This window comes from Ischnura elegans, chromosome 7, assembly GCF_921293095.1.
Source record: "Ischnura elegans chromosome 7, ioIscEleg1.1, whole genome shotgun sequence".
Lineage (NCBI taxonomy): Eukaryota > Metazoa > Arthropoda > Insecta > Odonata > Coenagrionidae > Ischnura > Ischnura elegans.
The window spans coordinates 81,549,312-81,574,019 of record NC_060252.1 but is presented as its reverse complement, the minus strand read 5'-3'; the positions used below and the strand labels follow the sequence as shown (position 1 = coordinate 81,574,019).

The 24,708-nt window shown below is 38.7% G+C and overlaps 1 protein-coding gene across 8 annotated transcripts in view; it reads left to right on the top strand.

The window, feature by feature from the left end:
* Window positions 1–24,708, top strand: part of LOC124162015 (histone lysine acetyltransferase CREBBP-like) — a 72,266-nt gene that overhangs the window by 2,867 nt on the left and 44,691 nt on the right. For 6 of the 8 annotated variants that reach the window (XM_046538340.1, XM_046538341.1, XM_046538339.1 and 3 more), the window contains 9 exons: window positions 193–1,286; window positions 1,392–1,901; window positions 1,999–2,194; window positions 2,274–2,707; window positions 2,870–3,048; window positions 15,752–15,869; window positions 17,235–17,481; window positions 19,922–20,841; window positions 23,613–23,856. In XM_046538340.1, coding sequence (XP_046394296.1) covers window positions 193–1,286; window positions 1,392–1,901; window positions 1,999–2,194; window positions 2,274–2,707; window positions 2,870–3,048; window positions 15,752–15,869; window positions 17,235–17,481; window positions 19,922–20,841; window positions 23,613–23,856 — 3,942 coding nt within the window. The remainder of the gene's footprint in view (window positions 1–192; window positions 1,287–1,391; window positions 1,902–1,998; window positions 2,195–2,273; window positions 2,708–2,869; window positions 3,049–15,751; window positions 15,870–17,234; window positions 17,482–19,921; window positions 20,842–23,612; window positions 23,857–24,708) is intronic. The other 2 variants (XM_046538337.1, XM_046538336.1) reach the window with 2 other exon arrangements.

Sequence of the window (24,708 nt, the reverse complement as noted above, 5' to 3'; positions counted from 1 at the left end):
ACTCAACAGTTTTTGAATTTATTTATTTTTTCGAAACTCTATACAATCGACAGCAAAGGTACATCTATTAATTTAATTTGAGATCTGGTGTATGAAAACATGTAATAGATGTGCTTTTAAAATTATAGGTGTTTATGTGATGCATTGTTCATAGAAATGTCAGTTTTATGGATAATGTTTTTATGTTCACAGACCTCTTCACCAACACTGATATGTTTGATCTGGAAAATGATCTTCCTGATGAGCTTATGTCTTCTGGTTCTTGGGGGAGTACTGAGTCGTCTAAGCCACCTGCTACAGGCCCAGGACCTGGTTCAGTACCCAGTGGTGGTGGGGGGAAAGGAATGCAAAATGGAGCTGTGGATTCTACAACACCAGTTCTTGTTGTTGGAACTGGGCCAGGCTCCTCTCAGGAGGTTTCCCTACCTGTGGGTAGTAATCAAAGTGGGGCTAACCATAGGCAGTCACTTGCCCTTCTTATGCAGCAGTCACAACAAGGGAAGGTTCCTGGTGGGCCCCCTCATTCTCTAGCAAATTCCATCACTGGTGTTGGAGGTCCCAGTCCTGGAATGGCCACTGCCACAGCATTAGGTGGAGCCAAAAGCCCGCATAGTGCTGGAAATAGTCTACAATCTCCTCCCAATGTTTCTGTAAGTAAGGCAGGTGGACATGGTGCAGGGCCACCCACATCAGCTCCTCCTGCTCCTCAACAACCTGGAATGGATAGGGACTCAATGAGTAACCTACCTGGACTGGCCAACAGTATGGCCAGTAGTATGGCCACTCCAACTAGTATGACCATGTCTTCTGTGGCCAATAGTGTTGCAATGTCAATGTCTAGTGCTTCTAGCATGGCTGCAATGAGTATGGCAGCTGCAGCTGCTGCAGCTGGACTCTCGAGTGCTCCAAACAGTATGGGTGGGGGAATTGTAACCAACTCGTTGGGCAGCCATGCAAATTCAACCGGTGGGATGGGTAATCTTGCTAATAATTTAGCTAAACAGCAGCAAGTGGGAGCTGCTGGAATGACTCATGGTGTGGGAAGTAACTCTGGGATGGGGACTGGTGTGCCCTCCTCGAGTCTCCCGCCAAATGCATTGCATCATCAGGGGCTACAGAATGGGCCATTAGTGTCAAATGCAGGTCATGTAATGACAAGGACTGTTTCTGCAGCACCAATGGGTCAGGGGCATTTGCGAGGGCCAGCTTCTCAAACTCATGGTCCTCCTGGTCATCCAGGTGGGGTTGTTCATCCTGGTCTTGGAGTACCAGGCCCTAGAATGCAGGTATGTGGTGTAAGATCATATGCCAGTGGATGTATAAATGAGAAGCATTATTATGTCTTTTATGTTGTTAATATTTGTGCTAAAGCTTCAACATTACTCAAACAGGCACCAAACATGCAGCAGATGAACCAAATTGGCCCTGGTGTGGCGTCGGCAAGTCCATATGGCTATGGATCTCCAGGAAATGGCCCTCAAGCACCAGGTAGTGGAATGCAGCCACAGCGGAATGTGGCACCAAATATTACTATGGCAACCCGTTTTGGAGGACCAGGTACAGTAGAGGCCCATCCAGTGGGTGTGGTTCATCCACAGCAACAGGGTGGTCCTACCACAGGTCCACCTCCACCGTCAGCTCCTTCTCCTGCCCAACAATCACAGATGTCCGTCCCATCAGGAGCTGGTGGTGCATCTGGTCAGCAGGGCCCTGCTGGTGGTCCTCCAGCACAGCCAGGCTCTGGTACTGCTGGTACCACACCAGGAAGTGCACCAAGTCAAGGAACTACTCCTACTGCTGACCCAGAGAAGAGGAAACTAATCCAACAGCAGCTTGTTTTACTTTTACATGCCCATAAATGTCAACGCCGGGAAAGTCAAGCCAATGGAGAGGTCTGGCAGGTAATTGTTTTATAAAAGTACTTCATAAAATTGTCCTTTTTTCCAGAATTGTCTTTCAATAATGTGTGCTAAATGACTTCATTATTTCCTTTTCTAGTGTACACTTCCTCATTGCAAAACAATGAAGAATGTTCTGAATCATATGACTACCTGTCAAGCTGGAAAGGCTTGTTCTGTACCTCATTGTTCTTCATCTAGACAAATCATTTCTCACTGGAAACATTGTACAAGGTCAGATTGTCCTGTTTGTTTACCTTTGAAGCAAGCTGATAAAAACAGGAACAACCCTAATGGTAAGGATTTCTATAGAGAATTTTCTATTGAGATAAATATAAATTTTGGATTATATGTGCATTATTTGTTTCTCCATAGTTGTTTCAAGTCAGCCTCCCAGTAGTCAGCCAAATCCATCCCCCTCAGATATGAGGAGAGCATATGATGCTCTAGGAATCCAGTGTCCTGGCCCTAATTTGCTGCCAAATGTTGCCCGTGCTCGAATGGTTGGACCACCTGTAGGTGTCAGTGGTGTTCCCCCTGGGGCCGTTCCCAATATGCCAGGTGCAAGTGGTGGTGGGATCAGAGTGATTGCTCCTCCACCTGCAAGTGGTCCATCTACATCGCTGCCAGCAGGGAGTGGAGCTCCTGCTCCAAATGTCACTATGACCATTGGTGGAGGGGTCACTGGAAGTGGAGGTGGAGTGGTGGAGACCACGACCCAGCCACAGGCATCTTCTGGCATTCAAGTTGGGAGTATGCAGAACACTTTATTTGGAGGACCTGAGCCACAGCAGAATCAAGCTGGCAATGTAAGTATCTGTTTGGAATACAGAGCAGTCTGTTAGGAGCATTAGATGGGCTGTTGCTGATTTCAGACTATTGGAGGGTGATTTTAATTTTCTGCAGCTAGTTTTTATTTCTGCCAATGTAGTTCAAAATTGAAAGTTGACTCACTGAAGTGATGTGATTAGTTCTTGTCATTCCAGCAGATGGTTGGTGGTGGTGGTCCAGGAGCAGACTCTCGCATACCTAATCTTCAGTTGCCTGCTGGACTTCAACCTGGTCAAGTGACTGCAAATCCAGTGCAAGGGACCAAAGAATGGCATCAGTCAGTGACCCCAGATCTACGCAATCATCTTGTTCATAAACTGTAAGTACCTTTTTCTGGATAATCAATTAGAGCAGCCATTACTTCTTATACTTAATTGCTCTTTTACGTACGTTGTTTGTGACATCGTCTCCTCTCCCATTCTCAGCACTCTGATAGGTAATTGTGTCATAGTGGTTTGACCATTTTCAATGCATATTTTGTCTTTTGACGCGTAGCCTAATTTATCGTAAACAGAGATTTTATGTATTTTTTCATGAGCCTATAACACATTGATGCAAATGCAGTTATGTATGGGAAAATGCATTTATAATGTTGATGTGATCCATTGGGTTGCATTGTGGGTTTGGATGATTCTATGGTAAATGGGCTATTGAACGAGGGGGGCCACCTTTTTTATTCTTTTGTTCTTTATCGGTATTCCTATACCTTTTAACCAGTAGAAATTTACTTTTTTGAGGTACACACATCTCCCATCACTTCATTCTGCTTGTAGGGGAGGATGAGTAAAGGCATATGTTAGATGTGTTGATCAGTTGCTGTGATTATGGTGTGAGTTAATTTATAAATTAAGGGTTATTTCAGCTCTTTCCAATTTCAACAATATAGTATCTTATTAGGTGGGATTCCTGGTTATTTGATTATGTCAAAAAAGATGTTTGCTATCTAATAATTGGAGTGCTTGCATATATATACTCATTTACTTTCCTGTTCATGGCATAAAAAATAAGTTGTGCATTTGCATTGTAGCTCACTGACAAGGGGAGACAACGGAACTTGCTCCGTCTTTTTCAATGCCGTATTTTTTATGGCCTTCAGAATGGTTAACACATCCCTGAACTAGTAGTGGTTTCGTTGAATGGGCCTTAGTTTGGCTGTATTTAATAAATTTTCATGCGGTACTTTTCACAAGCCGCTTATAGTTCCATGATATCGCACTGTTTAGCAGACGGGTCTGGTGGGCTAGTGGTAACGTTTAAGACTACCACGCTGGGGATTGGGGTTCGGGGCTTCGTGATGGCTGTATACTTTGTTCTCTTCATTGTGATCATACGGCATCAACTTTTTCATTAATTTTAATTGCGGCAAGCATAGACATGAGACTTTTTTATCATCATAATGGCATTTAGGTATTTAAGCAGTGTCATTTCAGACACGGAGATACGACGACTACACTAGCAAGGGTTGGTGTGCGCCAAAATGTTAATTTTTTCATTGCTTATACTGATCAACTTCCACATTGAAAATGAAAACCACTCTTGCAAGAGCACATGCCATTAAAGGCTCACGGCAATCAACAACATGCGAACAGATATAATGGGGAACATGCACATTTTTTTTAAAGTACTGGAATAAGAATGCCTCTACCTCAAATGTACTCGCCGAAAAATTTCGCATATAAAGCTTTTCAGCTGAGTTATGAGTCTTTAAAAATTGATCTTCATCGGCTGTTTGAAAATACGACGTCATCGGAGCGTGACGTCACGGCACGGTATCCATTGATGACAGACTGAGGAAGTGGATAGAAAATCAGTCTACGAGGGCTATAATGCAAATTTGGTGAAAATAATTGCTGTTATAAGGACAAAATGCAGACTGAATATTTTGGGTTGCCAAGGCGTTGTTGAAACAAATAAAGGGGATTGTTTGGGGAGATTTGGAAAGATTAAATGAAAATAAGTTGTGATCTACGTTGGACACCCACATCATTTGGTTAGTGGAATAAGTGTATTGCAGCATGGATATTCAATAGACAATCGTGTGAAAACCATATACAGTGCAACCTCGATGAAACGACACCCCACGGTGCACTTATAAACACTCGCTATAGCAAATTGTCGCTTTACCGGAGGTGGAGCAAATAATAGCCAATATACCTGTTGCTATGAGTTATACAGGAACTGGACTGGTGCGGCGACAGATAAATTTCTATCCGATAAACGTAAGTATAAATCAATACGAAAGGTGATGTTTTTTTGTATCACTAAATTTCCTTACTCAAACAACGACTTCCTATTCAAACAATTTATAAGCCCTGCACTGAATAAAAATCATGCAAAGCATTGTTTTATCAATCATTATGCCAATGCACAACCGACGAAGCCATTTTTCTTTGCACTTAATTAGTGCATTTTCGTAATCATTCTATTATTTCGGTATTTTCCACTGAAAATTCAAAAATTAACTGATAAAACTGTATCGCGGTTATTTAATGCCTCAAATGTTTGCATTTGTGTATGTTTATTGTTCCTGTACATTAAGCGGCAGTGAAGTGAAATGACGTATTGCATTTGTTTCTGCAGTCGAAAATGGTGGAAGGTTGTATAACGTTCCTGCCTTGGAAGACTTTTTCTATCAGATACTGTAATATCTTCATTATCTGCAGTAAAAAGTTTGCTAAGCTTGAAAAGTGATATGATTAAAATTGCTGTTGTTAAAAAAAAGTTCCTTTTCGAGTGTCACTCTCGCGACGTATTTGAAATAATACACAGAGTTTACCGCAGCACTGCAAACGAGAGTCAGTTGTTCTGTGAGTTCTTCCAGTGGCCACCAGGGGATTCTCGGCTACCCATGTGACTGAAGAGAGCACCAGTACGACTCCGACCACTGATGCGAATAGTTCACCCTTGTGAATCCGCGACGGAGAATAAATACGTCCATCCGGACAATTCACGCTCAGTATCATTGCATCGTACATTCTACATCATCGCTAATGCGCACTACATACCTTTAGAGGCATCATTGCAAGAAATACCTCGTACTGCAAGGATTTTGTCGGGGAGTAGGATGTAAAAATGTTCTGTTTCGTCTAAGTTATATCACGCGGGGAATACTCCTTAAGATACTTATGATCGGAGTCCTTTCTTCCACGACTTCCGGTTTACATCGCAGGCATCACCAGCAATTATGAGGGGAGATTTGGTGCTTTGCGTTAGTATAATCAACCTTCCGAACTCTTGAAATTCTCGATTCGCAATCTATCCCTGAAATACTCCACTTTAGGCTTAGGCGTAGGCCCTTTCTCAGGAGTTCCCGCAGATTGGAGTGGGCAAAACCACCCGAACAAAGCTCCGTATAACTCTACATAGTCTGCATTCTTTGGGCGGTTTTGTTTTTTTTTTTAATTGTGAAGAGCGAATAGGAAGATAAATAAATTTCGACACTCTCATATTACTACTCCTCTCGCTTAGTGTTTGGTGGTTTTGGTGTTTTGTTGGCCATGGTGTCTGCCATCAAATGCTCTCTATTCATGCAACTCATGGACGTGCGGTTATGCTGACGACAGCTTTCTGCCGCCCGAGGAACAAAAGAAGATCAAGCATTCATGAATGCTAATGCCACAATATTTTCACCAAAATTAACTACTTATTTATCAAACGACAGTTAACCACATAAATTTGAGAGTGAGCACTCCATTAACTTCATTTCTGACAGATCGCTAGCAATTACAGAGATTAAGGAGTTTGATGTAAGTTTTTCCGGCGGTGAAACCCCGCCTCGTAAAAACAAATTTTTTAACACTCTTATTATAGGGTCAATTGACGGTGCATAGGCTATCTCTCGTAATAGCGGGAGTGTCGCTATAGCCCGTACTCGCTTTAATGAGGTTCCACTGTATATCGTTATGTAGTGCCCCGCCCCTCAAGTACCTCTATTTTCTCGCCGGAAAAGGTTTTTGCTTGTGCCCCAAAGGACAAAAATAAGAGAAGAAAGTGGTTGATGACCTACGGGATGGAGTTAAATACTTAATTTATGTTGTCAAGGGGATATTTCTCAAGGTAAGTACACTCTTGAATCAGGGTTACCATAGGGTTTTATCAAATCGCCAGTATTTCTCGGATGCCCACCAAATTTACGATTTATCACTCATTTCACCTTGTAAATAACCCTAGAAATGTACCTAATAGTCCATCGATATTAGGATTATATACATAAAGGAAGGTGGCTATTCATGAGAATAAATACTGATTACGATTAAACCACGGGGAACAATAAGGAGTATACGAGAAATATGTGGCTTTTGGTAAGGTAAACTAGGCATTTGCTGCTGTGATGCCCATAAGGTTCACTGCATGTCAACGCAAAATCTAAAATTTCGTCTCGTTTCTTTAGTGGGTTTCTGTTTAAAAACAGGTACTTGAGTAAGTACAGTGTAAATAGTACTTGAAACTTATTTCTGTGTCTATCAAATACTTTTTTTTACCTTTTCATGATCATTTGGATCTGAACTTCGGCCGATTAGGGAAAACTATCTAAGTTCCGCATGGTATACATAAGATAGATTTTCAGCTACCAATGGATATAATAAATCTTAATGGAGAATAAATAAATATTTAAAAACGTTCTAAATAATTTTCATTAATCGCATAATTATTTACCTGCCTTATTTCCTCCCGCATCGCGCTAGTGACGAAGCAATCACTGTTTTTCAGAAAATCAGCCACCATAAGGAAGTCGACCAAAGTAAACTGAGGTATTTTGCTTTCTTAAATCCCTCTTAAGTCAATTTGTCCATTTAGGAACTACTACAAAGCTCGACGAATATTTTTACTTCGAAATCTTGCATTCAAGGCTCTATCACTCTACTCTCTTAGCAAAGTGAATGGTGTACCGTGCGATGATGTCAGCGGCGTTTCAGGTCACGTGACTTCAAGCGATATTCGAGCATTTTTAATTAGCATTTATTGACGTTTGTGGAGTACTAGGAGAGTTTTGATTTATATATTTGGACTCATGAGAAAATTTCTATTCAATGAGACTAATTAGCATGATGAACAAATTTCATGCATGTTCCCCATTAATAAGAACACACAACGATTATAAAATGCTATATTTCTCGAACCCTTGTAATTCACTTTACTCCAAAGGGAGTTTACTTACACAGTCCCTATGTGCTAAAATAACCATTCTGAAATATAATTTCCATTAATTACTAGGATGAAATAAAAGTTTATGACCCTGGACCGGGCGTGCTAGCATATAAAATACGTCAATCTTCGAAAACCAAGGATTTCGACATCGTACGTACATATCGGGGCTAGAATGGTCTCGTGTATTCCTACAATGTACTTTGACTGTCTATATTGCGAGTTTTCAAAGCTCGAGGTATTGTGGCTAATTTTTTTAGATCAGCAAGAGGAGCCCGTTACCACCTGTGCCATCTGTATACCTTTATATCTGTATCACCTATAAATGTAGAAGATTTTACTAATTTCTACAATTAAAGATTAATTTTAACAAAAATCGATTGTTATCATATATGCACATAACATGGGCAAAGTACGCCATTCGCCCGGTTGTGTAGAAATAACAGTCGATTAAGATAACAGATTTGCTGAGGTAGTAAGGCCGTCTCGGGGGTATCTCCTTCGTATGATAAGTGGAGGTTTTACGAGATAAAGAGGAGGTTCACTACAAAGAGGTTTGCCTATAAATTTACATGTAAATCAGACGGGACCATAGGAGTGGTATGATGTATGGAGGTTTATGATGTAAAGAGGTTCACTACATGAGTTTTTACTGTACTTGGAAATTTTAAATTAAGTACAACAACTTTCATTGCAGCCTTACTACAATATAAAGTAAGCCTGGCATAGCGAGCATGGCTTATTGCAAAAATCATGTTATTGTGATTTATAGTCTGTTCCACAAAACAGACTATGTTTTGTACATGTAACTTAAGTTGGATATAGCAAGGCCAAATGATTGTCAGCCTGGAGTATGCTCCGCATGCTCCCATTTTATGCTCTTCTGTTGATAGACCTAGTCATCAATGGGGAATGGACAGACTGGGGTGGACAACGAGCAAGATGAGAGTAGGAAAGGGATTCAAGTCCCCCATATCCTATGGATTGTTTTGTTGCTAATAGGCAATGGCTTGAGTGCATACATTTACGCTGTGGTGAAAGCCCCTCCATCTTTCTGTCTAGGAAATCTAGAGCAATGTTACTTGTGCGGTGTGATCATGTATATTTCAATATTTCATTACTGCAAAGGAATGTAGATCGATCAATACCTCGCCAGTTATTGTCATGTAGGAAAATCACATCACTTACGTAGATGATAAAATAACAATCACCCTTTGGTTGGCAAGCAAGGACTCAGCAGCACCCCCACTGAGGCTGGGCTGTAGAAATGTTGTAACAGTCGAAATACGGTTCTGATCAGTGAAATCCTCTGCTTAGTAACCAATCATAGTTCTTCATTATCTCTTATTACTACTACATTCTGTACGATTCAAAGTTACCCATTATATCAGTAAAACTGATATACATACCTCATAAATGTGTTTAAACGAATGGCAAATTAAGGTGCTGGTTACCGATGGATATAAAATGCGGATTCCTACATTGGTAACTTTGAATCATGTGGCACTAATTAAAAGCTCCTATGAACAGACTCCTATGGCAAAAATATTTCGTATTGAATTGCAGCAACCAGTGCTCTACCAGTAATCAATATTCATTTTGCTTAAGGCAATGTATCCTATCATATCCTCTGCTTAGTACTTTTAATGATTTTAGTTTATCATAATTTCTGGTTTTCATATTTACGACGAAAATGTGCATTTATGTAAAGCACCAATACGCTTGCTGATTAGGGTCAAAGCCTAAACCATTTCCGTTCCGCTTTGTTTGCTGCGTGTACAAATGATACTTTCAGCGGGATCCATAAAATTGTTGATGCAGACAAATAATGAACTTCAATGAAGAAAGTTCACTCAATGGCCAGAGTAAATAGTAAATAATATGTGTATGTTAAGAGTGAAATAAGGGAAGTATATGTTGATATTGTAAGTAATGCAAGCTGAAATGCAGTCTTCTGCAGTGCCTACAAATGCATCTAATCATTAACTAACATAACATAACTAACATAACATACAGAAGAAGATAAATAATATGGATGCTTGGGAATAGAGGCATTTTGGATTAATGATATTTCAGATGAATAGATGTACCTGGATGTAGGCAACGCGGAAAATATTTTTTTGTGGTTTGCATCAGTGGAAAGGATGCATTGTTGAGTTAAGGGTCAAGTGATGAAATTATCACCAATCTAATTCATACAATTTATTAAGATTAAATACATTAGATAACGTTCTTTGTCAGTAAATCACAGAGGTAGATAAGTCGTAATACTAATCTTAATAATATCACCTGTACATGGAAGGAAAAGGGGACAGCATTTTTAAAATCTGGAATAATCAATATTTTGCCATCCTAATTTTTCAAGGCGCACAAGATGCAAATTCCACGACATTTTCTTGACTTCTAGCATAGAATTATTAGTAATTATCATATCCTCCGATTGGAGGTAATTTGAATAATTTGCTGTGAATAGTAATCGATATGTGAGTTTTAACTGTCAAATTTAATATTAGTAGTCTCAGGTAATCTTGTAGGAGTGGATAATGCAAGTATTTTGGAAAGACTACTGGACATTATCCTCATGAGCAGTCTTTGACTTGTCTGTATGACTTGTATGGAGAGAGGCCCTGAAGACCGTGGACTGTGCAGAGGAGGTTGCCCGCCTAGCGGTTAACTTGAGAGCACAATGCAGGGTGGCCTTTAACTCCTCTCACAGAACTGCTCATCTCAAGTTCAAGTGTCATAGAATGGGAATTTTTTTAGAACATATATTGTGAAAAGTTTGTGATTTACACATTTGCTATAATAACTACTGCAAGATTCCTGCTTTTGAAGCAGCTGGCTATTTCACCCTTGGATTTTTAAAATAAGACGAACTTCTGATTGGAAAGTATTGCTTTCACCTGGGAATGGGGCATCTGAAGAGAGGTGTTTTTAACAAAATGTTGATTCTCACTGCTGTGTAATGAGTGCTTGTCGATAAAAGACATCCGTAGAATTCCTCTTCATTATGGTTGGAGTTCAATGAATGCAAACGTAGGCAATCATATTTCAAGGAGGAAATTTTACAATTGTCTTTCATGTGCCACACATTTTTCATAAAATTGCAAATCTCCTTGGATAGAAGATCTCCTTTAAGAAATTTTGGGTGTGGCGCAAAATGTCAACTTCAACCCACTTTTCCTAATGAGTTTTTCTTTTTGTAATTAATTTTGTAATGCAGCCAGGATAATTCGAGTCATAGACATCGTACGTTGATAATGTGGATTCAGTGCACAAAATCACTACCTCTACCAGTCGAAGGTCATATAATGAGATATTTTGCCGAAGAAAACTGCTAATTAGTTGATTAGCCCTCACAGGATTACCTTGAAAACAACCAGTCTCTGAGACAGCAATTAAGATGATGAAGACATTGAAAAACTCTGTTATAACCTTAAATTGTTTCTATTCCTTTATTTAGATTTCTCTACTGTATTTTGGTAAAATATTTTGTTTCCTCAAGAAAGTTATGGAAACTGAGCAATGTTGACATTGTCCCGTGATAAAAACAGTGTCTGTCATTAATAAATTTATTCTCAGGTTTCTAGATGAGTAAGAAATTAAAATGAGTTTCTTACTTGGCCAGACACTCATGAATTATTTTTTAATATACATCACCGTGAAAAGACGATATCTTTTAATAGCTGTCATACTTGCATTGCACTGTTCCTCACCCCAGGTCATGCAATTTGCATCAGTCTTCCACTGATTGTCTGACTGTTAAAAATGGCCTAAAGCCATCTTAAGGTGGTCCAACTATTGCCGGTTCTACTGCCTACCTACCTCCTTAACCTCCATAAACGGAGTACGGGCTATTGCGAGACCCCCCGCCATTACGAGAGATTGCGGAAGCACTCTTGGTCAATTAACCCTATGATTAGCATGTAAAAGAATTTGATTTAATGAGGCCCTTTTGGTGTTAGCACTCTCCATAACAAGAGTTTCCATTGCCGGAAAACCTTCACCAAGAGCCCCTAATGTCTGTAATTGTTGGCGATCTGTTAGAAATGAACTTGCTCAATCTCGAATTCATGAGGACTACAGTCGTTTGATAAATAAGTAGGTCATTTTGGTGAAAATATTGTGGCATTAACATTCCCAAATGCTTGATCTTCTTTTGTTCCTCGGGCGGCAGAAAGGAGTCGACAGCATACCCGCACATCTGTGAGTTGCGTGAATGAAGAGCATTTGAATGTTGACACTATGGCAAAAACCGCATAACACGTCTAAGCGAGAAAGTGAAAATCATAGAGCTGTGAAAGAGTGGCGTAGTTAATTTATCCTCCTATTTGTTCCTTACAATTTAAAAAAAGAGGAAATTAGGTCTGCGGGTGGGCAAACCATCACAGCAAAAGCGCCCGAGGAAATCAGAACATGAAGAGTTAGAAGAAGCAATTTGTTAGGGTATTTTTGCCCTCTTCAATCTGCAGGAACTTCTGAGAAAGGTGCTATGAGTAAGGCTAAAGTGGAGTATTACAGTAATAGATTGAGAATCGAGAACTTCAAATGTGCGTAAGGTTGATTATACTAATTTAAAGCACGAAAGCATTATCTCCCGTCATAATTGCTGGTGATGCCTGCGGTGTAAACCCTAAGCCATGGAAGAAAGGACTCCGATCCCTACGGAATACCTTAGGATGTATTCCCCTCATGACATGACGCAGGTGAAACAGAACACTTCTACAACCTACTCCCTGACAAAACCCTCGCAGTGCAGGATTTTTTTGCAGTGATGCTTCTGGAGGCAGATAATGTGCTGTTAGCGATGACATATGTGAAAATCTGATGCTGCTCTTTTAGTTTCTTTGATTTAAAAAATCCTCCAATTTTCTTCATGTTTCGCAGTCATTATTGATAATGTCTAATTAATAAATTAATACTTTTAAGTTGGGATGGACGGATCCAGGATTTTTTTTTGATCGAATCCTTGATTTTCGGAGCCGGATCTTTCCGATCGGATATTTTCGGATCCAAATGCATTTTCAAATTCCTTCTATTAAACGAAGTAATTATTCAAGTTTATTCTGGGTACATACGATCAAAGGAATGCTTTTTAGATTTTCATACACATTATTATGTTTTGATAAATTTAAAGTCATTTTTATAGTGTTTTAAGTTGTTGTTTTTAAACATGCTTAAAAACATGTTTTAGGTGCTGAGTATGTAAAATCTTTACATGCTCAGCACATATAACAATGAGTGAGTACATCTATTGGAAAGGGTTGGTGAAGAGGGGGGGGGGGTGGAGGTTATGCACGGGATGGGAGGGGGAAGGGGCAGCAGCCTTGATTTGGGACGAGGGTTTTCCCTGTGAGGATAGGTATCTGACCAGCGACGGGAGGGTGGGGTTAAAGTGGGTTAGGAGACGAGAGCTAAGGAAGGTAGCAGTGTTGGGGAAGAAAGAGAGGATTAGCGGGGTACATTGAGTTGTCCAAATCACAATAGTCTATGGTAGGTCATTGAGTCCGGCTGTGGATGGTGCGGGTATGGGTAGATGATTTCCCAGAAAGACATGGGTCACTGGGGGAATTTTGGTAGAAGCACTGGGTAGTATCCTTTCTTGGAAATGATAATGGCACACAGGTGGATAGGTACTTAAAAATTTAAAGGTTTACACTGTATTGGTAAGGTTGCCACATCCCCATCAGTGAACTCCTACAGTGACAGAACTATTACATTTTTAGTCTAGGAACTTTGTTGGATCGCTATATCCATGTTTGATATTAAAGAGAAGGGAATAGGATTTAATACCATTCAAAGCCAAGTGTTGGCAGCAAATCAGTCATTAGCTTGTTCTAGAATTGTTGGTGTAACATTCACTGCTTCCCCAGAGTCATTGCAAGTGTGGAGGATAGCTGTGTCGTCACCATACATTTTGCAGACAAAAGAAAAAATTTTGTGTGTGAAATCTTTTTCAAGGATCAGAAGTAAGAGTAGGCCTAACACTGATACCTATGGTACTCCATATTCATGGTGCAGAATTTCAGAATGATAGGCATTTACCACCACTTAGTGAAAATGTTTGGATATAAGATCATGACGTTCAGTACTTTGGAGACCATAGTGTTGTAATTTTTGTATTGGAATGTCATGATTGACACAATCAAAGTTGGAGGATTAATCACCAACTTAAAGACTGGCGGTGGAAATAGTTAGTCTTGCCTGTACAAAGTAATTTCAGTGAACAGGAACAGAGAATGTTTCAGCACATTGTGATCTAGGCAATGTTATCTAAGGAATTAAGAGTGATAGTATTCTCGCTCTCACATATTTTGAGTAAGAAGTTTCTACCTATCCATCCTTAGGAAGAATGTCTGGTGAAATTGATAATAATCCAGCATTCATGATTTATGCATGATTTTGCCTGCCTCTGTGGTGGTGGGGTAAAGTCCTTGCCTGCCAAACCGTAGGTCGCAGGTTCAAATCCTCTGTGTGCAGTTTAAGGGGAAGTTGGAAATAAATAAAAATAAAAATGCACGCGGTGTAAGTACAGTGAGTCCTCGTTTAACGTCACTTACCATTCCTGAAAAATGTGACGATAACGGAATGACGTTAATCGAAGCATAATATCCCATAAGAAACAATGTAAAAAGTGAATTTTGGCTCCTAGACCTCACCATTCCTACGCGAAAAAAATGTTAGCGTATCATATCTGGGGCATTTTTTACGGTGGGAATGCCGAACTATCGCATAAATATGAGTTCGCTATGGTGGTTGCCCGGGCGAGCGTCACCTGGGCATCATCATCGCTGAAACATCGTCGCAGTTACAGGAACCAAAATTATTGTGAACTCGGCAAAAATGTGACGACAAAAACTCCGAGTTCTACACGGAAAAATGCCTTGAAATCACTTTTTATGTTCCTGAAAACCATTGTCAAGTAAAACCTTGCCCACCTACGCAAGAATTCATTTTGCAGAAATATTTGCTAAAACCGTAATCGCAATTAAGAATAAACGCACCGTTTTACACTTTGCTTAGACTGACTGTATTACCGCCCAGAAAACGAACAACCTGCAACGCCCGCCGATTCGCCTTTTTTTTCCGCGCGAAATTTAAAAGACATGACGTTATCGCGAAGCGTAGGTGCGATAAACGAATGACGGTACCAAAATTTTCGTGACGTTATCGCGAAATGACATTAAACGGGGTGACGTAGAACGAGGACTCACTGTAGTATGCATAAGACTGGAAATAATCATGATGCTTACATGTTAATTGCTATTTAGAAACGTTTGGATGAGATTTCAACAACCTTGCAAACCATTAATTTAAAAAAATTCGGTTGGAGGTGGCTAAAACTTGTGTAATGTAGCATGAAAAGCTGAATGTGTCAAAGATGTTAAATAATTAATTAAGTTTTTTGTACAAAATGTGATTTTAAAGTAATTTGGTTTCAAGTGGGAGGTATGTGGGCAATGATAAACATTTTTCATCAAAATAATATTTCCTGTAATTTTTATAAAATCAAAACATCTAAAAAATAATTTGCATAAAATTTCTGTGCTCAACTATAAAAAATATTTTATACAAGCAGTGCCCCTGGGGTATTCTGTTATTGCCATCCACAATTGAAGTAGTGGCATTTAGTATAAAGTTTTACGTCAATTCGGTGCCTGAGAATGAATGTGTGCATTTTAAATAGCATGTCATGAATCTAATGTGTGGCATGAAATTCAAAAATTCATATGACTACATTATGCCCTTAAAATGAGTTAGAAAAGGTATATGATAAGCATTAATAGTCACCACGTAGCTAATAAGAATGGCTTTGCTTACTGTGAACATGAATGTAATATATTTAAGCTTAATTGTAAATATTTAATTATTTCTAGGGTTCAAGCCATCTTTCCTACCCCTGATCCTCAAGCTATGCTTGACAAACGGATGCATAATTTGGTGGCATATGCCAGGAAAGTGGAAGGCGATATGTATGAGATGGCTAATTCTAGGGTAAGTAGTCAGAAATTAATTAATTTACAATCAAAAAAGTTAACAAATAATAATATTTGCCATGTTACTGTATAAATTGATAACAAATATCTGAAGTGTTTTTTAACTCTTCTGGGTTCATTTTCATTTAAAGTCTATTTAATGAGAGGGTAGGTCTGTTGCAGATTCTAAGTGAAGGTTTGTTGTTTTCTCCCTTGTGCTTTCATTTTTTACTCGATGATAGTGATTTTCCATTTCCATATTGTAGTAAGGTGCATCAATCTTCTCTTCTGCCTTCCAATCCTCTCGTTTCTTCTTCCTCCGTATATTTTAATTCATGTTGATCATTGTAAATTACTTATCTTTCCATCTCCATCCTCCTGAATTTATTGGTTATTTTTGATTGCCGTAAGGTTTCTACTGCAAATAAACCATTCAGTCCTTCACTTGTTGGTTGACAGCTGACATCTCGTATGGAAAAGAATATTTTCCAAATGGTTTTATGATATCCACTTTTGTTTTAAAACCATTTTTAAATTGAAGAGTCAGTATTTGTATTAAGTTGTGAGGAATATAACTTTGCATTTCTGCTTATTTGGGAGAATTTCAATCTAATGGTTAGAGGATACATTTTGTGTGTGATATTAACTATTATCTTTGTTTACATCCATCAAAAATATCATTCATTATAGTACACTAATGAATGTAATTTTAATTTTTCTTATACATTTCAAATTATTTTTTGAAAGAGTGCATTAATTCTTCTTAATTTAAACTGTTGGACTTTAGCATTTTTATTTTCTTATTCCATTTTTTGAGGCAAGCTATTCTCCTAGAGTCAAATATATCCTGAGTTGATACTTATATTTCTCAGCCACTTGGTCCCCAAATATTTCTCTTTGGGTGTTTAAGTTGGCTTCATGAAGATGCGGATTGAAAGGAATGTGTAGAAGGCTGCATCTAGCCAATCACAATGCCTCTCCTTACCCACTCCCCCTTTTCATGGATTGGCTAGATACTTCTTAATTTTCCATTTCATTTTTTACCGATCCTGCAATTCCACCCCCAAATGATCCTCTATGGTTGCCAGCCTTGTCCCTCTCTTGCCCTGGCATGGTGGATGGCTCACTTCCCTTTGCTCAGTTCAGGGGTCTGATAATGAAATGATTCCACCACATCTCATCTGAAACAGCCCGTTTTTTATAATGATTTCATGGAGCAGTTTTTTCATCTTCTCTACTCCGGAGTAGGAGAATTTGGTCATTGAAATTATATATTGGCAGATGGAAAATTTTGTTTTTCATACAGTTCACTATACTAAGGTATTGGTCTTACTATGAAGTTGCTTTGATAAATGATTAATTTTGCTTGAATAATTTTTTATAGTCGGAGTATTATCATCTTTTGGCGGAAAAGATCTATAAAATTCAGAAAGAACTTGAGGAAAAGAGACAGAAACGTAAGGAGCAGCAAATGCAGCAGCAGCAGCAACAACAGCAGCAGCAGCAACAACAGCAACAAAATAACATTAGGCCTGGAGCTCCTGGAGTGACAGTTGCTGCAAGACCTGTGGGGGTATCAGGAATGCCTGGACCAGTTGGGCCTGGAGCTACTCTTAGAAGCCATTCACCTGGTAGATCTCTTTTCTTGTCTTTATTTCCAAATAGCAATGAATCGGTTTTTGTTTTTTTTTTGTTCAATATTATTTTAAATTAGAACCAAATCTATCATCCATATGATGATGCAGTACAAGTCCATTGTAAAGAGTGCTGAATATCCTTAGGAAATCAGTTATTGTAACGATAACACTTCTTAGCCTATGCCTACCAAAAATAGTCTTTTTCACATTAATACAGCACTGGTAATAAAATATTTTTGTTATTTTTGCATTTATATTTATCCAGAGTAAATGGTTCTATTATGCAATGTTTCTTTTATAATAATCGTGTTTTAGTAATAGATGTAGCCAATAATTGGCTCATGAGTCAGTTACAATGGCATCAAAAGACAAAATTTAATTTATTAATGCTGTGGTATTGATTGGTCTATCGATTATAGATAAGTAAATGCATTACAGTTCATTCTTACTTGAAATAATAATGAATCTGCTTCAAAATGCTTTCTATCATCCTATCAACTATCGCCATATGATGCATCTTCAGATATTTTTTAGTACACTCATGCAGGGTGTTTCAGAGTCTCATAGGATTCGCGGCATCGGAAACGGATTCAATCTGAGTCGATTGGGAACCTATCCTACGCTCGTCTTCCGTGCGTTTCACACATACTATCAGAAAGCGTTCCGCTTTTGGTATGACATCAACAGTCATCCTAAACGGGAAACGAGAAAACGTCACAATTTTCAAGAGACAAGTGAGCCGCGCAAATAACCTCCCGCGAGGTTTGACACTTCACAAGGGAGGCGAAAGGTATATAGGGGCATACATAAATGCTAATTGATACATTGTCACATAATTGACGTTGTTGCGGGGTAAAATTATTTTAGAATTGTCTGTCTGTAGTTTTTTAAATTAATACCCTGTCGTTTTGAGCAAATTACGGGAATGAAGGAAAATTTTGAACGAGTTTGTTCTTTCAATCTCGTGAGAGCATATGTAATGCGTGCGCGGGTTCTTGCCCTTGGTGTCGGGAAGCGAATAATCACACACAAGTATTTGAAGTTTTAACCCAAAGTTTATTTCCCATTGAAAATCCCAATTACTCAATCAATTCAATGCATGAAGTAATAATGAATTTGTGCGTCCCGAATAACCAACAGTTAAGATTTTACCATTATCTTGGGAAGGAGAAGAGCTGCTGGTGATGGCACGGGTGGATAGCGAGGCGCTTCGGTCGCACGGGCCCTACGAAGTTAGTGGGGAGAAGCTTTCAATAACGAAGTATTCATTTACATTGGCACACAATATGAGGGAACGAGAAAATGCAGCTTAGTAAAATCTTTTTTAAAATACAACATGGTAACCCAGTCGCCAGAAACATGTAAGCAAGTATGGAATTAATATCATTTGTCAACTTTTTCTTCACTTTTTCGCAGTGTTCATTGCCAACACTCAAAATTTCAATGCCTTTACGTGGGTACTAACCAATTCTTTTCCGCAATGAAGAATTCTGCTCGAACTTCATTTTCTTTTAATTCCACAGATGGAAATGTCCAAACTTAAGGATACCAGTTTTAAATAGTTGAAAGTCTGAGTTCAGGTGTGTATGCCGTGTAACAAGCTGTATCGTACAGGAGTGAACGCAACCACTTCCATCGCTAGAACTGCAAATTTTCATGTTGATTGGAGACTTGGGATTTATAAGCGATTTTTCTACAGAAATAAATGAAAATTCCTTCAAGGAATGATAAAAATGGGTCACTTTATTTTGTTTAGCACGTAAAAAGCTCGATAACGATTCGATATTTTTTCTGCCATTGGGTATACGAGCGAATATCTACTTCATCGTGCTCGCATTCGAAAATTAACATAATCACTTGAAATACTGTTATCACTTACGTAAGTACAGATTTACCTAAGTCGAGACATAGGTATCTCTGGGAATGGCTGTAATTTAAATTTGGTTTGAGCGAGCACTCCTTTTTTGCAATAACTTTGGAGTTTAATTTGTATTTTAGACCAAAGAAGTCAGCTGTATTGCTTTTAACTATCAAGAAAATGACTAAGAATCCACTCCTAAAAAGTGGTAAAACTAGACACCCTATTATCCACCTATATTCAGCCTTACATTTGTTTTTCAAACACAAAAAAAGATGGAATATCTAAAGAAAAATAATGCTTTGTTGATAGGTGAAGATGTCTGAACTATTTTTTTAACATGGAAAGTGAGGGACTCTTCAAGAGTCAGTATTACTTGGATTTCCAGGTGTATCTTATTCTTTGTTTATAATTTAACTACATAAAATAAAACCAATTAAATTAATGATTTTATTTGCTGAGATAGTGTGCAGTCAGCCATAAACCAAACTGCACTAATTATGGATATTGTGTTGGTTGGAAATGTGATTGAGCTTCTGTTGTTATGCTAACACCTGTGTGATTTTTACTTTACAGGAATGAGCCATGTTGGTGGTCCAGGGTCAGTATTACCAGTTTTAGGGCCTCAGCAGCAGAGGATGCAGTTCCCCTCACATCTTGGAGGGCCAAACACTGCAGTCAGCTCCGGCATGGTGGTACCACCCCCTGTATCCACAATGGGTGTGAATGTTGCTGCTGGTGGTATGTCTCCTTTCAGTAGCATGGGAATGACTCCAACCCAACCGACAATGACCACAGTTGCTGGTTCAGCTGGTGGTACTGGAGGTGGTGGTGGCGTGGTTGGAGTTCTTCCTGGGCAATTTGTCAATGCGTCTGTTGCCAACTCAGGTGTGGGTCCAGGACCAGTTGTGTCCGGAATTCAGAATGCTCAGCAACCTCCTCAACAACAACACGTTGGTCCTCAAGGGCAGTTTCCTGAGATGATGAAGGCCAGACTTGCAGTCAGTTCAGCTTCAAACACTACACCTGGAACCCAGGAAGCATTTGGTGGGGGACTCACTCCTCAGCAGCATTTTGCATCAAGAGGGGGGGTGTCTGCAGTGAGTAGCATGCCTATGTCCACATCTGTGTCATCTGTGGCTCCAACTGTAACCACCCCCACTCCACCACCATCATCGTCATCATCCGTCCCTGGTGTGTCTACCCCCGGTTCAGTATCTGCTGCTAATTTGCAGTTGCAGCAGCAGGCACAACAGCAACAGCAAGCAACTTTGCAAAACTCTGGCTTATTGCAACCTTCCAGTGTGGCACCACCCAATGTTGCCCTCCTTCAACAACAGCCTCAGCCCCAGATTTCACAAACTCAGGCTACTACGCAAAGTCAGCAGCCCCAAATAGGTGGTGTTCCATCATCATCTTCAGAGCAGTCCTTTCCTAGTGGGAACTTGGCTCAGGGACAGTCATCTTCTGGAATTGCTGCCTCACTCTCTCATGGGGTAATTATTTTTACCTTCTGTGGATATCCTTGTTCTTGTTAAAAAGAAATTTTTGGCTAATTTTGAATTGCATGGTATTATTGTATTTTCTATTGTATAAGTTATGGTATTAATGTATGTTACTCTTCAATCCTTATTTAATATTTCAAGAACTCCTGATGAATGCATGTTCTGGAACTGCATTGGGAAGGTTCTTTTGTCTTTAACCCTCTTAGTGCTATCCTTCTTCCTGGGTTACTGGCGAGAAATGCGGAGGGTATTTTCATAAAATGTAGCAACTAGGAAAAAAAAACAATACAAAGCTATTTTATTATATATCCATAAGCAGTTTTTTTTTAATTATTGAGGTTAAACTGGTTAATCAAAAAAAATATTTTTCCGTTTACTGAAAAAAAATATTTCAATGTAATAAGATATAGCAAATTAGATAATGTACTATGTAAGAGCCGATATATCGGCCCGCCGCACTTTTCGCCCAACCAGCAAAAGCCGATATATCGGCCCGCCGCACTAAAAGGGTTAACCGTAAGACATATGATACTTGTAGGGATCAAAGGAGTTATCTTGATGGCTCCATTCAAGTTGATGGGATTTCAAACAGAACTTTTATGCAGTATTCATACTTAATTTTCATTTTCCGAGTGTTTTTATAGCTTTAGAGGAATATTTGGTATTTCTTTTATGGTTTTTCATATGACGAAATATGTATCAGAATTTAAACTTGATTTATTTTGAACGTCCCATCTAAGATATCAAGCAACTAAATGATATCGACTGGCAAACAGTAACATAAAAATTAATATAATAATCATGCAAGAGTGATTGTGAAAATGTATGGGCAGAATTTGTTGTTTAGCAAGAGGAATGTAAGGATTTCTCAACAAGGGTCAACAGGTTGAGGGGTTGAAATGATAGGTGCGTGAAACACAAACTAGGAATAAAACTGGCTTACATTGACCAGGCTTGTTCAATGAATAGCAGTTCCGTGGCAAATATTTGTCAAGCACCAAAATGGGGTTTACAGGGAGCTCCCCCAAGCTAAAAGATCTGCCAATCTAAAAGATCTATAAGCAAAATGTTGATTTAGATAGCGTATAATTGCTTAGATTAGCTCGTAGAGGTAAAGTGAATTTCATTTTCACCAAAAATCAGTTGGGATCAGTTGAAATCCGATGGAAAGTGCCTGTGTGTGTTCCATGAGATGCGAGATACCCTTCAAATTCCACTATGATTATTTGAGCTTGCCTTTAAAAGGAAGTCTCACACTTTAATTTGACTTAAAACTAAAGTGGGATGTAATCAAAATGGTGATAACTGTCTTCTCCTCCAAAAAAAGTGAGGTGTAGGGGCAGACAGAGATACCATTGGCTATGTGAGTAACCTACTGTCGTCGTCAAAATGATGTGCCGCTGTACTTTGCAAATTTATATCTGGACTTCAGTGCATGCCATAATTATATGTAATACGTTATTTTACAGTAAATTTTATTCTCAATTCTTTTAAATTTTTCGTTTTATGAAAAATTCAAAAATGTAGACACGCCGGTGCAATAAATGACTCCGCGCACCATAAAATTAGCCGTTTTGTCAACTTCATGAGCTTTGTAACTCAACTTAGGGAAAACTACTACGTCTACAACATTCATCTTCTACAAAAAGTTGCAACCATTAATGTACATTAATAAAATGGCTTTTGCCCATTTTTATAACGCATATTTTGTTTCAAAAGAACGAAAATGTTTAAATACTATCTAGTCCTACAGTTTACCTCGAAAGAAAAAATAAAATTGATAGAAACAATTCTTAATTTATTTGAAAATTTTCTATGATCCATAATCTATACAAATATTCATATTTGTAAATGTCAATAACTTTTACTAATGTCGTGTTGCCAAACGGGGCCGCGCCAGGCCATTGGTGGTTACTAGGAAGTAAAGTTTAGCACGCAAGACGTGGCAACGCAGCATTCGTTTGCTCCTGCGTATTTTTTTAATGCCCATACCTAATCTATACTACATAAAAATCATGTATTTTCGGATCATAGAAAAATTGCAAAAGTGAAAAGATTAGCTGATAGGAGAACTGAGTGGAGAGCTGCGTCAAACCAATCCTAGGATTGTTGACCAGTGATGATGATGATGAGAAAAATTGCAAATAAAGTCAGACGTGTTTCTATTAGTTTTGTTTTTTCTTTCGGGGCAAACTGTAGGACTAGATAATGTTTAAACATTTTCGTTATTTTACAACAAAATATGCGTTTTAAAAATACGAAAAGGCCACTTTATTAATCTACATTAATGTTTGAAACTTTTTGTGGAAGATGAATGTTGTAGACGTAGCAGTTTTCCCTAGGCAGAGTTACAAAGTTCACAAAGTTGACAAAACGGCTGATTTTACGGTGTGCGGAGTCATTTATTGCACTCGTGTGTCTACATTTTTAAATTTTTCATAAAATAAAAAATAAATTCGAATTGAGAATAAAATTTCCTTTTAAGTGACATATTATTCATTAGTATAGCATGCACTGAAGTCCAGATATAAATTTGCTAAGTACAGCGGCACATCATTTTGACGCCGACAGTAATATGGTATGTAATTCTGGAATAGGTGTATAGAAGTGGATCATTTTCTCTTGTTTGCCACTTATAAGTATATGGAGGAACTGAAGAGTGAGCCTTCCCAATGAACTCCCTTTAATGATTCATTTTCACAGGACCTGGTTTTTATCTTATTCTTTAGCGGTTTGATTTCATGCTTTGAAATTTTCCATAGGGAACACAGGCTGAGGCAGCAACACCTTCAAGTACTACAGTTGAAATAAAGCAGGAAAGTAAATTGGAAATTAAATCAGAGCCCAGTAATGATAGTCAATTGGATATCAAGCCAGATATTTCAATGCCAGAAGTGAACAACACCTGCCAAGATGGCAAATCAGAAGAAAACATGAAGACAGAAATAAAGACTGAGCCAATGGATGAATGCAGTGCCACTGCTGACACGCCAGTGGCAACAAAAGGTAAGCGAAAGCTCTTGTTGTGCATACTAAATAGGGTTGTCCAAGCCACTTGAAATTTCGTTTGAGTTGAGGGGAAATATAATCTATGGTTGGTATAAGAACTACACATAACCAGATAATAGGATAGCGTAATGTCCGAGAATATGTACGGATAATACTTAAATAGCAATAAATTTAACTGTTCTTTTGCTGTATTTCTTGGAGTGAAGCATTATTCACGAAAAAAATCTAGGGAACACTAGCCGTGATGTTAAATTCTCGGTGAGTTAGTGGCTAACTTGACTTGAGCTTGATTCAGATTGAAATTTGATGATCGCATAGCCTTAATTTTAATAGTTATTAAACTTTTCAAGTTGATTGATGTAATTTGTTTGTGGTGCCATATATTTGCAGGTAAATTGTCAAGTTGTTAATTCTTATGTACATATTTGGATGTACAGCACACTCCTGATTATCCGGGCTAATGATGGGGAAAGACAGCACGGATAATCTGAAAACATGGATAACCCAAACTTTCACTTTAATGTCTTTTAATGTTCATGATTTTCGTAAAACAAATAATATATTATTATTTATGCAGTTATTCTGTTATTTTAGACTGCTCCCCGGACTCATTGAGAGCTTTCTTTGCCAGTTGGCGATCTTTTTAGCGGGGATAACATGGTTGTACTCGTAGAATTAATGCCCCATATAAGGCCTGGTTTCGAAAACCACACATCCATGGCTGTGTGATCACGGACACAGAAAAGTGATTTGCCCGAATGCTTCAAAACCACTGCTCCACGTCAGAAACTACACTGTCAGGTACCATGCCACGTAGTCGTGTCTGGCACAAGTTGCCTGTGTTGCAAC